Source organism: Oreochromis niloticus, linkage group LG22, assembly GCF_001858045.2.
Source record: "Oreochromis niloticus isolate F11D_XX linkage group LG22, O_niloticus_UMD_NMBU, whole genome shotgun sequence".
Taxonomy (NCBI): Eukaryota; Metazoa; Chordata; class Actinopteri; order Cichliformes; family Cichlidae; genus Oreochromis; species Oreochromis niloticus.
The window spans coordinates 29,838,974-29,856,300 of NC_031985.2; the positions used below are offsets into that span (position 1 = coordinate 29,838,974).

The following is a 17,327-nucleotide window of genomic DNA, read 5'->3' on the forward strand; positions in this document are numbered from 1 at the left end:
CCTGGTCGAAGCAACCTGTCTCCAAAAAATCAAGGTCTAACTTGGACTGACTGCAATCACTCTCAGACAGATTAGTGAGGATTTGCAAATAACTGCTGTATCGTTTATAAATGCAGACAGATTGTTAGCATGTTGCAATCAGTGTGAGTCAGTCTGCATCAATGAGCACAACTTGTTTGCGATGTATCTTTTTGAGAGAAGTCGTCTCAGCTGGTTGCCAACTGGTTGCATTCTGGTTATATGCATATATAAAACCAAGGTTGCTGAGCACCTATGTAATTGTGCTGTTAACTCACCATCCTGCAGCAACTGCTTCACTTTGAGGAGAAATTTTTCAAATTTATGAGGTTCTGGCTGGACTCTGAAGGTAAGTAGTCAATGTAAATTCTGTGTATAGAAGTTTTGCTGATTTATTACAAATAGATTGCTTGTAATTGCCATCTTTACCCCATCATTCACAAACTTACAGCAGACTCATAGCAGACTGACTTTGTTTTATTGTCGTCTTGACAAACCAAAGTTACTTTGAAGACTGCAGCTGACTAACTGGTCACAGACCTGGTACCTGTCTTTGAAACAACCATTTCAAAGCCAACAAGGCCATGGTCTGAGTGTAGCATAGCTTGTATTAAGGCTCGGAGTTATGCGTTATTATGAGCATCCATGTTTTGAGAAAAATATTCTGTTTTATTTGGTCCACTCTTCATGTTTTCATTGGCATGTGTTGTTTTTCACTAACCAAGATTACCATCTGATTTATCATCAGAATGAATTACTAACCACGCTAATTAAGCTAGCTAGCCAGTGCTAGACTATCGCGATAATACTTAAGGTCGATCAAAACAAAAGTAGCCTGGAGTTTTTAATATGGTCATTCACAAATGAATGGGTGGCTTTGTGCTTCTCTGTTGGCAAACAGGAGAACCTTATGTTTACTTGCGTGGATAACATTGCAAAGGCAATTCCTATCAAGTAATCGGACACATGAATAGTTTTCATAAGGCTAATGTCAATATTTAAAGGGTGAATATTAGTTTCATAACCGTGTTAAAGTCGTAAAAACTTGGATCCCAGTTGCTCTTTGCCAAAGTTGCTAGCCTGTGACAGTTGAGGCTCCTCTCATCCAGTGAATGATCATTTTGTGAGATAACATTTTCTCGAGTACAAACAGAAGATTGCTTGGTAAATACTGTAATGAAGTAAATATAGAGCACACTGTGGCAGCAGCATCTATCGTTGTACCAGTGGGTGCCTCCACTGTAAACAAATACCTTTTTGGTACATGTATAAAAAGGATGTGCCCAATGCTAGCTTCAGGGCGAGGTGTTACACACTAATGCTTTTTGTACAACAGTAGCATAATATGATACTTTAACATGTATCAACATGAAATTAAAACCACCGAGATGGTGCCTCTCTGCTGCCTTATGTACACAGAAAACAATGGGTGTGGAACTTTTAATGTTGCTAGTGTGTGTTGCCCTTATGGGCGTGGAGGACTGGGAGGTGGATGAGCATGTAACATATCTCACTTTAATGTGCAAGACAGGGTCTTTTGTTCCATCTCAAAGAGTTTCGTTTTTAAAGTGCAGAAGGTTTGTTAGTTAACCACACCCTAAAGTGAAGTTAACTGTGTACGAGTAATACCGCCTTCTTACAGCTCTTTTAAATCTGAACTGGTGCCAGTTATAAGTTAGCCTAGCTTAAAGATGCTTGAACAATTGACTAATAAGCAGTTTTGTGGTCAGGTGAGGCTTATTGCTTAAGATGTGTTTCCTTGGTTAAGAAGAACCCCTTCACAACATGTAGACTAATGAAGAACACTAGCAAGGAAGCCGGCTTATCACTGTCAATGTCTAAATTTAGGAGATGCTTTAATGAATGGAAATACAGGTCTACAGCAAGATGCAAACCATTGGTTTTACAGTCAAGAGCAAAAGGGCCAGATTTGACCAGAAAAAAAATCTAATGCAGTCTGTTCTGAAAAAAATAATTGGACAAATGAAACCAATAATAGACCAGAATGATGGAAAGAGGAAATTATGGAGAAAGAAAGTAAGGGCTTCTGATCCAAAACATGCCACATTATCTGTCAAGCGAGGTTTAGGCAATGTTATGGCCTGGGCATGTATGGCCACTCCTGCTTCTGGTTGATGTGACTGCTGATAGAAGTGTGAAGAGCTCAGATTCACCAAAAAACAGCAAAACTGACCAGACAGCACTTCATAGTGCAAATGGATAGTGAGCCAAACACACTGCAAAAGCAGGCCAAGAGTTTCTCAAGTCAACTGCAAATTCAGTCACCTGATCTCATCCAAATAGACCAAGCTTTTCAGTTATTACATGCAAAAACTGGAGACAGAGACTCACAAATAAGCAAAATAAAGGCCTGGCAGAGCATCACATGGGATGACAGTATTTGCAGATATTTAAAACTTAAGGAAGTCACTGCCTGCAAAGGAGTTTTTATGTAATATTTAAACAATCCTTAAATTTAAATTTGTGTTAGTTTGTCCAATCGTTTTTGAGTTTCGAAAAATGGGCGATAAAAACATCATTTGGTTGGGGTTGAGTATTTTAATAGGTGTATTGCATCACCCATGATGCACCTCTTTTGTAGTTTATACAGCACTTTGCATTTAATCATTAGCTCTTAATCTCTGGCTCTCTTCCGTGTGTCTTTTGGTCTGTTTCCTTCCCTTCATTCCCAACTGGAATTGAAACCTCTCCTTGAGCCTGGTTCTGTTGGAGCTTTCTTCCTGTTAAAAGGGAGTTTTTCCTTCCCACTGTTGCCAAGTGCTTACTCATAAGCAGTCATCTGATTGTTGGGGTATTCTCTCGATTATTGTAGGGTCTTTAATTTTCAAGATAAAGTGAACTGAGGCAAGTGTTCTTGTTATTGGGCACTATAACTGAAAGCCTTGAATTAAAGATGAAAGTCTGTACTTTATTCACATACTGACTCCTTGATTTAAAATGCACTGTTGTGGTGTACAGAGGCACAATTTCCAAAACTGGTTCACTGTCCAGATATTTATGAACCTAACTATATAAAAATGTCATTCAGAAAAAAGAAAAGATTCTGGATCAGTCTTTTTCATCCAGCACTCCGAATGAGTGGAAGGAGTGTATTTCCACACCTAAGTTAAGTTGAAATGTTAATTTTTGTTGACACTGTCACAAAACTGTTGGTTAAACTTTTTGGATGATGCTTGAGGTGTTCGCAGAGTTTTTACATTGAATTGCATATATCGCACAAGTGTCCACCTCCTGTAAAGCGCCTTAAATCACAGATGCACCCCCACACGCACCCCCCCACGCAAACACACCACCTCCTCCGTCACCTTCGCACATGCACACTCGCACAAACAGACGGTCAAATAGACATACAGTCTGTCATATTTGCGACTGGTAAACAAGCACTGAGAGGCTGTTAAAGCCGGCAAGCTGAGTAAACCAGAGACAACGGTGTGCTTAATGAACTGGGCTGCCTCCCAGCACAACATCTCATCATCACTTGGACTTAAACAAACCACTCAGCTGCTAATTGGCCGAGCTGCATGGAGCCGCTGTGAGGAATGCATGCTCCCCACCTCCACTGTTGCTTCTCAAAGGCTTGACAGACAGCAGCAAGACAGACTCTCTGTTATTGAGTCTTTACGCAGATATGTGACAGTCTGGCCTTGTGTTGGGCTCCACTGTGTACATCCCCACAGTCACCGTATAGTCCCCGTGCTTCATTTAGTTTCCCTCTATAATTGATATTGATGTTTCTCTTTTCCTCACTCTCTTATGTAACATATTTCAGGTTCAAATCATCACCACTCCAGTCAGTGTGCACTTGTCAATCATGCATTTCGGTCGTGTCGCCATCCTTCTTTTGAAAATTCAGCAAGGTGATTGTGCAGGTGTGCTGCTCTTGCCATCGCTTTAGATGTACCAATGCAAACTACCCAGTTCTTCTTCTGTTGATTCTGGACAAACAGATAAAGCCCATCACTTCCCTGCGTGCCAGAGGATTTCGCCCAGGAAAGCCTACCAGACGCCAGGTGTTTAGATTAGCAAGTGCAAAGATTCATAAAGTGGGTATAAGCTGAATTATATTATTTGCAAACAAACATTTATTCACATGAAATGTTGCAGATTGAGCCATCATTCTTGTCTGCGTTAGAACCAATCAATCTTGATTGAGATTATGGAAAAATGCCTTTGTATGAATATGATGGCGTAATAATATGACTTATATGTTGAACCATTCAGAGGGCTGCCTCTGCAAAACAAATGAGCAACTTACTATTAAATATGTTAAAAGGGATCTTGTGTGCTGCAAGCTATTCAATACATAGCATTTTTTTAAGCTAGTAGGTTAGACTAACCTCACTGCAGGGTGGAGATGTTTCGCAGGGTGTAGAGTTTAGAAGGAAGTTGATAGAGCTTAAAAGCAGGAAGCACACCCAGCGGCACATCTCTGCAGTTAGTTCAAGATCATGTATCTGTTTGCTTTACTGTACCTTTGGTTTATTCAGGGAGTGTGCAGATATTTGTGACAAGGATATGAATGGTGTGGATACTGAGGGTGGATTTTCCTTTCTAATAAGACTCGAAGCTAATGAAGAGCATGTTCGTGCTGAAACTGAAAATAAAACTGCTTTCTGACAGAATCTATCATTTATGTGGCTAGCTAGGATTAAAACTTGATCTCACCTGAAATAATTATAGTCATTTCCATGGCACAAAAATAATAACAGGGCATTAACAGTCCTGTTAACCAAAAATTTCATCACCAGTAAATACCAGTTTGGCCTGTGTGAGTTTAGTGGACAAAGTGGTTTGGTATTTGCTAGCTTAAAACAACGACTAGATTGTATAAAAGAAGTAAACTGGTGGGGTGAGCCATTTTAAAGTTATTTTTTACCCATATAAAAGATAAATGTAGCCACCGCACAACTTTTTGCTGCATTTCAAAGCCAGAATGGTTAGAATGGCTTTTGGTGGCCTTTGGAGAACTTTTCTTTTTAATTTAGAAGATGGGGCGTGGAGGAAGAGGATTTAAAGTCAAAGTTAAAGTTACCTTTAAGAACAATGAGTCCATTCGAAAAGTATTGGTAAATGGGCTGTGGCTATGCTGGTCTCTATATTATCCATTCTTTTTTTTTTGCATAGCATTTACGAACAATTTGCAGTGTTTACCCAGTCAAAAACCAATGACAGCGCTACCACGCACGGTTTTGGCTTGCTGTCAAGAGCTATTTTGCATTCAGTGTCTTGCCCAAGGACATACTAGCATTTGACGGTGCCAGGAGATCAAAGTGCCAAAGCTGCAATAAGTGGTCCAATCAATTTACCATCCAATGGGCTTATTAAGGTCACCTCATTAGTCATGTCCCTACTAAAACAATGACGTTACCGCAGCCCCGTCACCATTTATACCAGTACTTAGGGTGTGGGTACCGATGTAAGCGGTACAATACGACCCTGGCAGCAGTGACACCCACACAAGGTTGGAAAAAGAAAGTTACACAACCAGTTTAAATGACACCAAAGCATAGCTTGCACAAGCGGATGTGACAGCACTTTTGGTGTGCATGTGCTGATAATGAGGGCAAGAACCGTGAGCATGATGGTCTCATGAGCCCAAGCTACGATGTAAAGTTGACATTTATCTCTCAGTCTTTTGAATTACAAATGTAAAAAGTAAATGATTTACAAAACAATATAAAACATGGCACATGGTACATCTTTTTTTTTGAACCCTTAAGAAATCTTTGAATATATTTAGCAATTCTAACTTGTACTAAAAGGCCAGCATTAGCCTGTCACACAAATGCTGGTGTAATTACACAGTAATTACACTGTAATACATCTAATATGTTGCTATATCTGCAAATTGACTTTGACACTATATCTGACATGTGATGCATTTGAACCACAACATAATACAACATTATGTAAGCCTAAAGCTTTGAAATCAGTTGGATTAAAGGTAACGCCAGATCAACATCTTTCCTTCTTTGCTGGAAGTTAATAGGTGATTAAGCTGTGTTGCCGTGTGGGCCATAGGGAGCCAATTGATCTGATCTTTGACCTCTAACTCTGATGGAGGGGGTGGCTGGAGGTCAGGCCTGTAAGAGATACCCTCTTTATCCTTCCCCCAGAATGGCAGCTCAAAGCTCGGGGAGGCACACAGCCAGGATCCGAGGGTCTCTAGCCCTCCTCCCCCCAACTTGCAATCTCACATTCATATGGTCAATATGAGCCAAAGAGCAAACACCTCTGTGGCCCTGTGATGCTTTGACCTCAACTGAATAGCTTTGATTTTCCCAAGGGTAGCTTATTTTTGCCATTAATAGATCCTTATTGGATGAGCATAAAGCAAATATTGTAAAGAAGAAAAAAACTGGATAAACAATATCTGCTGTGGGTGCTTTGAGTTGATCCTAACTCCTCCAGCTCAGTGATCTCTGTCAGTTCTTAAATGAAGACTGGGCTGATCCTTCTTTCACTCAAGGACTTGTAGGGGATTTTCGGCAGAGAGGACTGTGTAATGCCACTTCTCTTTGAGGTATCCATTGAAGTCAGCACTATTGCATTAAGCTCACTTGTCTTCCTAAGGGCACCTTTTCATCATAACCCACACACATACACATCCCTTCCCTCAAACTCCCCCTTTTAAGTTGAGGTATTGTCTTTAACAGCATTATAACGGTATCATTCCTCTCCCACCGTGAACAACAAAGACAAGAAACGCCAAATCCTAGAACACAGCAATCTGCGTGTGTGTGTGTGTGTGTGTGTGCACACGCTTTAAAGCAATGCTAATGGGCCCTAAGAAGCATTAAAGTGACCCCTACTGTAACAAAAGAGTTAATAATCCGTTTAGAAAACAATCAGATCCCCGGCCATGAGAAAAGCCCCCCGCTAAGTCTTTCTGTAAAGAGGAGGAGGAGGGAATTCACCTTTTTTTCAGTCAGCAATCTTGTTGAACATGGCTTGTTTTTATCGCGCTCTCTATAGGGAATGATGGAACAGTTTTTAACGGCAGCTCTCAGCGAATAAAAAGACAACAAGACTTGAGTTTCCCAAGCAGACAACAGTTTTGACGGATTCAAAGTGACCCCAGACCGCTCTAGGTCAGGGTTTGTTATCAGTGCCATCCACTGCAAATGAGCCCCATTGGACTTCTAAAGGAGCTGTTAACAAACAAACGCTGGCTCGCCCGTTAATTGCTAATGATAGGCTTTTTGTCGTGGCTTTCCCCTGTGGGTCGAAATGTTCAATCACCAGGCGAGCTGCTGTCAGGTCAAACTGCCACTGATATAATAGGTGATATAAGCCATTAAGAAATGACATCTCCTGTGCTGTATGTCAAATATCACCGTTATGAGGGGGGAAAGTGTTACAGAGTAAAAAATAAGTACGAGCTCAGTGTGAGGGATCATTTGACTGCTGGATGTATTACCCGAGGCTGGCAGGCTTATCTGTTATGCATCAGAGTGATCCATCTGTTTTAACATCAGGTCAGAGCTGAATCTATCACTGCTTATCTTTGCTGTCAAGTAGGTGAGGACAGGTTTTTCTTTATCTACCTGCAGCTTGTCCTTCCCTCTTCATTCTCTGCAATCTCCGACATCCCGGAAATTGATTATGAAGTCAGCAAAAGATTAACTAATTAGCCAAACTAACAAGCTGAATGAAGAAATGTAACAATCAGATGACATCATTTTTATTTATTTCCAAAGCATATCATCCTTCATTGTGTCATTTTTTTCTTAAATGTGATTGGAGAGTTTATCCTTTCTCATTTCTTCAAGGAATAAATCTACTTGAAAGCCTTGCCTAGTGCCTCTAGGCGACTGTTGTTGTGATTTGGCGCTGTACAAATAAAAGTGAATTGAATTGAATTGAATTGAATTGAATTGAATTGAATTGAATTGAACTGAAAGAAGATAACCCTAGAAAGAGATTTCTTATTTACATTTTGCACGAATGGTGAATGGGTTATCTTTCATGTAGTGTTTGTTTTGTTTTCTTTGTTTTTAATTTTTGCAATAAAACATAGCAAAAGTAAAAGTGATAAAAATTCCACTGATTTTTTTTATGTTATTTTTGTAAACACACCTCCCTGGGCCTGATTCTGCCAGGGGTTTCTTTCTGTTAAAAGGGAGTTTTTCCTTCCCACTGTTGCCAAGTGCTTGCTCATAGCTGTCATAGGGCTGTCTGATTGCTGGGGTTCTTTAGCTATTATTGTAGGGTCTTTACCTTACAATATAAAGCACTTTGAGATGATCGTTGTTGAGATCTCGTGCTATATAAATAAAATTTTATTCAATGTTAAATGCACACGCATACACATAAAAATTAGAAAAGAATATTATTATTAATGTTAACTCACCACAAGATTTGTCGGTGGATCCACTGAGGTCAGTAGATCAATCCCCAGATCCTCTGCATGTTCGTGTGTCTGTAGGCAAGGTACTCATCACTGCAGCCATCTGAAGTTGAGTGTATGTGTGTGATAAGCAATGTACCCTGTAAACACAAGCAGTTAGCCTACTTAATTTAACTGAGTGCATTTGTCTTCATTTATACTTGTTTTTGAAGTTGAATGGCTGGTTATCTGCATTGCTGAAGAGTGCAGTTCTGTATTCTGCATTCGATTTTATAATTTGCCCCTGACTTTTCTAACCTTCAGTGGATGGTTAATGCTTAACCTTAAATCACTAATTCTGTTGGGGTTATTATTCCAGTTGTGTTGTGTTCAGACTTTGATACTTGTGCCTGTGCAGTTTGTGGTTTTTCAGTGTTTACATTGTCAACTACACTGTAAAGGTTTAGCTGTGAACCGACTGGTTGTTCAAATGTTAGTAAAAACCAGTGTTCTGTAGCTGTGAACAGACATATGGACTGGTTCTTATATAGCATTCATACAAACTCTTTTCTCTGTGCTTAAGACTTTCTATCTAACACTCACACTCAAATACATAAATATATAAATAATGTAAATATTGTGTACAAGTAAAAAAAATTTCACTTAATAATTCATAGTGGAATTTATTTGTTGTGAAATTTTTCTTATAAAACTTGCTAATCTAAAGCTTTTGTACTAAACCAGGCAAGTTTTCAATGTAAGCTCACCAGCGGCTAACTTTAGCATACAAACCAATAAGATCTTTATTGACTCTTTCTGTGTAGATTATGCATTACATGCGTGTACTGAAATATTCTTGGTATTAACATATCTTTCCCATTAACTATGTGGGTTTGAGATTAAATACAGTGTAATATGTTTCAGCTTTGATTGTATTATGTAAGTAGTTACTATATGAACATCTTACCAGCCCATAAACATGCCCCATACTGTGAGCTTCAAACTGTGATCTTATATATTTATAAATCATCCATTTCTGGTCACACATCTCTAATTTGTGTATTTATCTTATAAAAGATGGAATTAGCCGCTGGATTATGACCCACACGTTAGTTAATTCGAGTCTTGAAGCATCAAGCTAAATCTTCAAGCCTACTAGCAACTTGTCAATTACACGATAATGTTGTGCTCCACCTCCACTGGAAGTCAGGTGTCAGCGATAGGACTGACGCCAGTCTGGCTGTGTTCTAGTACTGGTATTTGGAAAATGAAAGAAAAACATGATTTGTTTGGGTACTCAGCAAAGTATAGTCATTATTCATGCAACCCTAGTAATACAAAAACATCACTACTGCGTGTTCCTGCATACATGCTGGCCAGTGTTCTTGTGTGTGGCTTTTTTAGCACGTTACAAATACACACCAGTGATACTACAGATTACAAATTCTATTGTTTTGCTGCTTATTGTGCACACTGTCTGCAACATGGATTGTGAAATCAGAGGTTATTGGGGCCTCTTGAACTTTCTGAGTTGGAAATCTGATTTAAGGGGACATTACCATGGGAAAATTCTGACTGGAAAGTCGGGATTTCTGAATTCATCTGTGTTTACTCTTGTGGAGTTTTATTTGGAAAGACTTAAAACTAGCAAATAAGACCATAAATCCATCAGAAATGTATTTAATGAGGTCATAGAGCAAGGGAGCTGAACTGGCATTTTACCATAGACTTCTATTCAACTGGACCGCTGTTTGTAAGCCGAGGAGTCGCCCCCTGCTTGCCATCAGAAAGAATGCAGATCCAGGTTTGAAACCAGGAAGTGACGACTTACTTTTACATACAGATTTTATAAAAGGCAGAGAATAACACTGTGGAGTTTTTAGCTGAAACATACTGTAAATATAATTTTACTACTAGTTTATTCCACTGTAGGACATTTTGCTCCAAATAAAATGGTGACATGTGGATTTTGAATCATACTACCGATATGTACAGGTTTAAAGTACTAATTTAAGACGCACATACAGAGAAATTTGGACTTTCTCCTGTTTTGGTAGATGTTCGGCCAAAGTTACTAACCATCAAACATCAGTAATGACAGCATACAGTCATGGCATCAGGTTCACCAATAATGGTGTTTGAAAAGTGTGAAATCCTCATGATTGTTCGTCACTATATCATAGAAATATATTTTAAAAACATTTTAAACATATCAAACAACATAACAAGTAAAAACATAAGTAAAAATTGAAGTTGGAGAAGTGCATGAAAAGTAAACTTTGTCCCACTGCCAAAGATCCTCAGAGCATAAAATACTGCAGTGCAATCACTGATATTACACTCGGTGTGTGTACATTTGTTTTTGCTGTAATGCTACTCCCCCACACTTGTAGACCGATGACTTTTGTAGATCATTTTCCTTTAATTTTCTGTCACTCTTGCAAATGTAGGACTCTGTGAACAGCAAATCTGAGGTCAAACAGTATCTACGAATGCCAAACAAGTTAATAATTCAAACATTTTTGCATCACTGTTGCCACCTCTCCTTTGTTGAACTGTTAGCAAACACACAGAAAAAAAAAAGCTTTGTGATGTTTGGAGGTTTCTTCATTTTCCCCGCTGCAAATTACCCAAGAGGAAATGGCCAGTGCGAGTGGATTGTGGGGACTTTATTCGTCTGTTTCCTGCGGTAAGTTATTCCTTTGTCTGGGCCGAGCTAATAGCAGGGAATGGGATTCAAATAGAGTCAAGCTGCCTCCTGAGATCCCTCAATCCACCGTCGCCATAAAAAGAGGTCTGAGGCCAGTCTAAATATTTGGTAGTCTTAGCAGGTTCATGTTAAAAGACACACACACACGCACATGCACGGCGCACACAAACGCACAGGGTGAATGCACAAGCAGGCCGAGGCTGTGAAGTTGAATGGCATAGCTCAAAGCCTTCCTCCCCCTATCCCTCCCTCTTTCTCTCTCTCGCTCTCTCTCTCTCTCTCTCTCTCTCTAAACCGCCAAACCATTCTCCCCCTTTCTCCAGCTCAGAGGAATTCATTAACTGCCTCTCCACAGAGACACTATGGAAATCAGGCAGCTACAAAGGCAGAGAGGGAGAGAGAGAGAGAGAGAAAGAGGGAGAGAAGGGAGGGAGGGGTGGTGGTGGTGGTGATGGTGGTGAATGGGGCTATATTATCCTATTAGATGGTGGATATGTCTCGTTTCCCTCCCCTGTCATGAGAAAAACATTAATTTTAAGTGAGGAAGGGAGGGAGAGAGCGGCAAAGATTGAGAGAGAGAGAGAGAGGAAGAGAGAGGGGGTGGGGGGGCGGAGGGGTGGATGGTGAGGGTCTTTAACATTGCTCTTTTATCGAGCTGAAATGGAGAGTCCCCTGGCTCCATTTACCTTGGCAATGAGGATAGAGGCGCTCTCCATGAATGCCATTTAAAATGCCATGGAGATTAAGCATCCTCTCTCCCTCTCCCTCTCCCGCTCTCTGTTTCTCACACACACATATGCAGCAGCAGCAGCAGTGGCGGCGGCGGGGCTCGTCATAATATGTGTTTAGGAAAAACAGCTTTGAGATTCATGAGTAAAGCTCTCTAGGTGCCAGCGCTGAGGAGGGAAGAGAGCGGAGAAAGAGAGAGAGAGGACCATCACTTAGCCAGAGTGGGCTTTAAGCACTGTAATTAAATCATTAGACCCCTCTTCCCTCCCCCTCTCCCTCCCCTTCCTCTCTCTCCTCTCTCTCTCTCGGCTCAGCCAAGCTCATCAGGAGCTCAGAGTGTGAAATGATGAATCTGTATTTATAGGGATGGAGTAATTACAGCGCTAACCTCTGAGGGGACCCAGGAGGGCCACAGGGCCACAGAGCAGGGTGCAGGGTGCTCAACCTCATTAGCACTGCCCAAGTGTGCGTGTGTGTGATAGAGTGTGTGACACAGTGTGTGAAAGGAGGTGTGTGTGTTCAAAGAAGCACAGTTGCTGTGTGTTTTGATAGTTAAGCCTGTCAATGAGGACACATCAGCCTGCCTCCTCCCATACGTGAGGGTCCATTTTTATACTTTCTCCCACATAAATATGGTCCCCCCACCACCACCACCACTTTTCATCTCATACCTCAAATAGCAGCTTTAACATTTCTGCGACATCTGCAACTGATACCAAGGGCCTAGCAGAGTACAGTAGTCTATTCTTCTCAGCAAACATCTGTCATTTTCCACTCCACAGCTCCCGTGCGCTCCGTATCTCTGCCATCTCCTATCATCTTCGATCTCTGTCATTACCTCCACTCTCCTTTATCTCCACAGCTCTGAAAAAATATGCTCCACTGACTTCCGTCGATAATCACGGACATTCCTCGTGGATCTGGCCGACCATATCAATGCCTCCCGGCCCATCTGCTGGACCAGGAATGTCCCGGCATACCCCACGAGTCAGCAATCAAAGCACCGAGAAATGACACCAAAATACGGAGAGATTATTATTATTATTGTTATTATTATTATTATTATTATTATTATTATAATTATCATTATTATTATTATAATTATCATTATTATTATTATTGTAGTAGTAGTAATTAATGAATTCATTGTGCAGGACACACATACACTGCGCACACATGCGCGCGCACACACACAGGTTACCTTTTCGGTAGACACAGTGAAGACTGTCGAAATTAAATCACACACATCAATACACACGCACACACACGCAGACGACCTGGGCTAACCAATGCACTAATCGCCTGCCCCGGGCATAGGAGGAGCTTGGTGCTTAAGTAGGCTGCCAATCAGTCACTCAGCTCCACATCCAGAAGCTCCTGCGGCCAGACGTACGCATCAACTCCGCACTCGAAAGTGCCAAACTGCTCCTGAGACACAACTCGGTGGAAGTGAAGGCTGACAGTTTCTTCTTTTTTTAAGTGGGGGTTATCCTGTTTTTTGTTTTTTTTTTTAAACAGTCCCGCTTTTTCTCTTCTTTTTGGGGGATTCCTTCTTTCTTTTCTTTTTTTTTTTCCTGCATCATCTTTCTTTTTTTTTCGCACTTGTGACTTTGGGAGAGATTTACTGCACGCGTACTCCGGACATGTCTTTCCCTCAGCTGGGGTATCCCCAGTTCCTCAGTGCCTCCCATGAGGTGTATGGAGGCGAGCGGCCGGGCTCTGCCCGGGAAGGAACCACCGAGGGCGGCGTGAGCTCATCAGCGACCGCCGCGGCTGTCGGCTCCATGCTGGGGATGTACGGAAGCCCATGGGCAGCTCATAACTACAGTGCCTTTCTGCCGTACAGCGGAGCCACAGACCTCGCCCTCATTTCCCAGATGGTGAGAGATGATACACGTTCAGGTGTTCATAAGAAAATAGTCAGGCTGAGCTTTTCACTGTAATGCGTAAATACAACATGAACCATTTAAATGCGCGGGTCTTTCGTTTTGTTTTTGTTAGTTTTTAAAGAGAATTTCTGTGAATTTTATTGAGAAAAATTAATAATTAATATTTAATTATCTATGTGTTAGAGTTATAAATACTTGGGTGAATTGCAGAGCACTGAATAGCCACATAACACAAATTAACGATCTCTGGGAGCGTGACACTAAACTTCAACTTTAATTTGAGGTTATGGTTTTTGAAAGCTTGAATATAATATTGTTTTGTTTTTTTGTTTTTTCTATAAATGTGGACCTGTCTACTGTGGCAGGCTGCACGTTTTAGCATAAAGGCATTTATCAATATTGAATTAAATAAAAATCAAAACAAAATAATATTGTAGGCCTAGATCATAGAAATTTGCAAGCGACCTAAAAAACACTAGGGATATTTGTTGTGATCTGTGTCTAATTACTGATTTTTTCAAATCTGTATGTTTTTGTTGTTGTTGTTGTTGTTTTGTTTTCTCACGCAAAAAGTTTTTGCTCCAAATTTCTATTTGGATTTTGCTGTTTACATATTTTCTGAACTTGAGGCGCAAATATCTTTGGAGTTGCTCAACAAGTTGCCCCCATTTTTTTTCTCCCAACAACATTCCAGGGCTCACAGTATGAGCTGAAGGACAGCCCGGGGTCCCACCCAGCTTCTCTACCTGTTCACACCGCCCAAGGCTTCTACCCCTACGGCCAGTACCCGTACGGGGACCCGTCAAGGGCCAAAACGGCCACAAGGGAGACCACCAGCACCCTGAAGGCCTGGCTGCAGGAACACCAGAAGAACCCTTACCCCACCAAAGGAGAGAAGATCATGCTTGCTATCATTACGAGAATGACACTCACACAGGTGGGCAACGTGGGATGTTTTCAGAGCTCAATTTGTATAAAATGTTTCAGTTCAGTGGTCTTTCTGGCACCTTAACAGCACACTTTGGTGGGCATCAGCCTCCAGGCCCACTTAAAATAAATCACTAATCATTATTTTAAAGGTTTTATTCTTCATTTTAATGTCCTTCAATAGCACTGCTATTTGTTATGAGAACTCAGTTGGCCCACATGTGACTGTTTTTAATAACACCGCATTACACCTGCAGAGAAAAAAACCCTCAGTTCAGTTTTTTTTTTTATCTGAGCTCGGGAATAATAAATGAAATCAAATGTCTTTTATAAATGTTTTATAATTCCCCATCTACAGATTTCAAACCGCAGCATCTGAATAATAATGCTTAAAAACGCACTTTTCTTTTACAGGTGTCGACGTGGTTCGCGAACGCCCGCAGACGCCTGAAGAAGGAGAACAAGGTCACCTGGGGCCGCAGCGCCGAGGACCGGGACGGCCGCATCTTCAGCAGCGACAACGAGGACGAGCACGAGCACGGCAAGAACGGCAGCGACGACGAAGATGAAGAGGAGGAGATAGATTTGGAAACCGTCGATATCGAGAGACCCGAGGAGCAGCGCGAAGGGAGCGTGGCTCCGCGAGGGGGGAGGCCGAGGCGGGCCTGTCCGCCGCCGAGCAGGCCTCAGAGTCGAAGAGCTCGGAGAGCAGCAGGACGCTTTCTGCGGAGGCCCTGAGAGGAGCAGAGGCGGGTGTTTCTCTCGGTAAATCGCCCAGTGTCAAGCTTCCCGCGGAACATTCGCCCGGCAGGCAGGAGTGCCAGAGACCAGCACAGAGCAAACCTAAAATCTGGTCTCTGGCTGAGACCGCCACGGCGCCCGACAGCTCTAACAAATCTTCCCCGCGGCCCATGCGCACCACGCGGCTTTGGCCTCCACCGGACACCCTGCCTTACTCCCGGGTCACGGAATATACACGTGCCAGATTGGCAAGCTGCACAACTGGGCCAACGCAGCTTTTCTGAATGCCAACTCTCTTTTGAACATGAGGTCGCTCCTGGCAGGGGCGCCGGCCGGACACCTGCCCGTCCACGGCGCAGTGCCGGCTGCGCGTCGTGACGCACGACCGGCAGCGGTCGGCACGGGAACGTCGGGTACAGAAGACGACAGCGATGTAGAGTCATCAGGAAGCTTCAGTCCAAAAAGAGATGGTATGGGCCTGATTTCAACGCCTATCATTATTATTATTATTATTATTATTATTATTATCATTATCATTATTATTATTATTATTATTATTAAGTGAAGTATTTATAGGACTTGTTCAGTTGAATTACTCAAATGGCGACAACAGCAGCTCTCCTTCCTGCAGGGCAGTTTCACTTTACTTTCAAAGGTAATTTCACGAACACCTTGTCACTCACTGTTTTCTTTCCTTCCGCAGATGAAGAGAGCGACCACAGGCCCGATTCCCTGAAGTCCCCCTTTCAGATGATCACTGACAGGTGATTTCAAATCAATTTTGGCATTATAACACCATCAGCCTCGATTTCTTTTCCACGTGCCCCACGTTAAATGAACCTTACAGCAAGAGGTAAACACTGTTACACCTGACTGGTTCGGGAGGCAGAACTCGGCACATAAATCATACGATTGAGTCCCCACTTTAACGCCTCGTCAGGCAGGAGTCTGATATATTCTGCGCCTCTCCCTCCCTCCCAGCCCTCCCAGCCTGCCCCCCCTTCATCCTCCAACAATGAGCTATCGCCACCTATGTCATTTAAATAATCTGCCGCTATTTATTCACGCCCCCCCTTCACCCCCCTGTGAATGAAGCTAATGTATGTCAAAGAAAGCCCTGATGGCAACATCATGAATGAAGCAGAGCGTGAAAAGACATAAAACAATTTACCTATAGTGGGGTTTTTAATTTGCATAAATACAGCTTAACACCGTTTGAAGGAAACAAACTCGAAGTGTTAAAAAAGTTGCTTCGTTAGTTTAAACTAAGGATTCTTTTTAAGAGTAAAATTGCCAAATTTGTTTCAGATAATATAATTATAATGTCTAGACTTTATTCACCTCTGAGCAATAGTTTCCTCTTCTTCTCTTTCCTCAGACCTCACCACGGGACAGCAGCACAGCGAGTTCTGACAACAACAATATGAGAAGAGAAAGAAAAAGAGAGGAATAATTTTATTTAATGGAGAACAGTTTAACGAAGGATATTTTTTTGGACTGGGTGGCCTGTTGTAGTATTACTGTTTAGCTTCCACATGAAAAAGAGATGTTCGCGTTTTTTTGTTTGTTTGTTTGTTTTTTTAGTCTCTGAATCACTTGTATTTCTCTTTTATGTCCTCTTATGTCCCCCCTCTGTTCCTCTGTTGTGAATGGAAACCTTGGAAAAAAATTGTAAATACAGGATATGAATTTGTCTTTAAAGAATATATTTTTTGGGAACTAAATAAATGTCATTATAGCGCTTTATTACTGAAGAAAATCCCACCACCTGTATTTAATAAGAGAGGACTGATTTCCTGCCAAAGAAATCGAAGAAAAAAGGGCAAAATGCAGATTAAGAAGCACTGTAAACTTCCTCAACTAAGCACCCATTATTATTAGTATTATTATTATTTTTTTAGTGCCTGAATTTAGGATTTTTATAACATAAATTTACAATAAGTAGCCAGTACAGTACAGAGAG

At 41.5% G+C, this 17,327-nt stretch overlaps 1 protein-coding gene across 1 annotated transcript; it reads left to right on the top strand.

Moving 5' to 3' along the window:
• The first annotated feature begins 12,937 nt into the window (after window positions 1-12,937).
• Window positions 12,938-16,911, top strand: irx1b (iroquois homeobox 1b). Its single transcript, XM_003443819.5, is given in 7 exon segments — window positions 12,938-13,687; window positions 14,391-14,633; window positions 15,038-15,241; window positions 15,244-15,520; window positions 15,523-15,834; window positions 16,068-16,128; window positions 16,743-16,911. Coding segments are annotated over 7 exon segments (1,383 nt in total). The 5' UTR covers window positions 12,938-13,450; the 3' UTR covers window positions 16,792-16,911.
• Window positions 16,912-17,327: the final 416 nt, after the last annotated feature.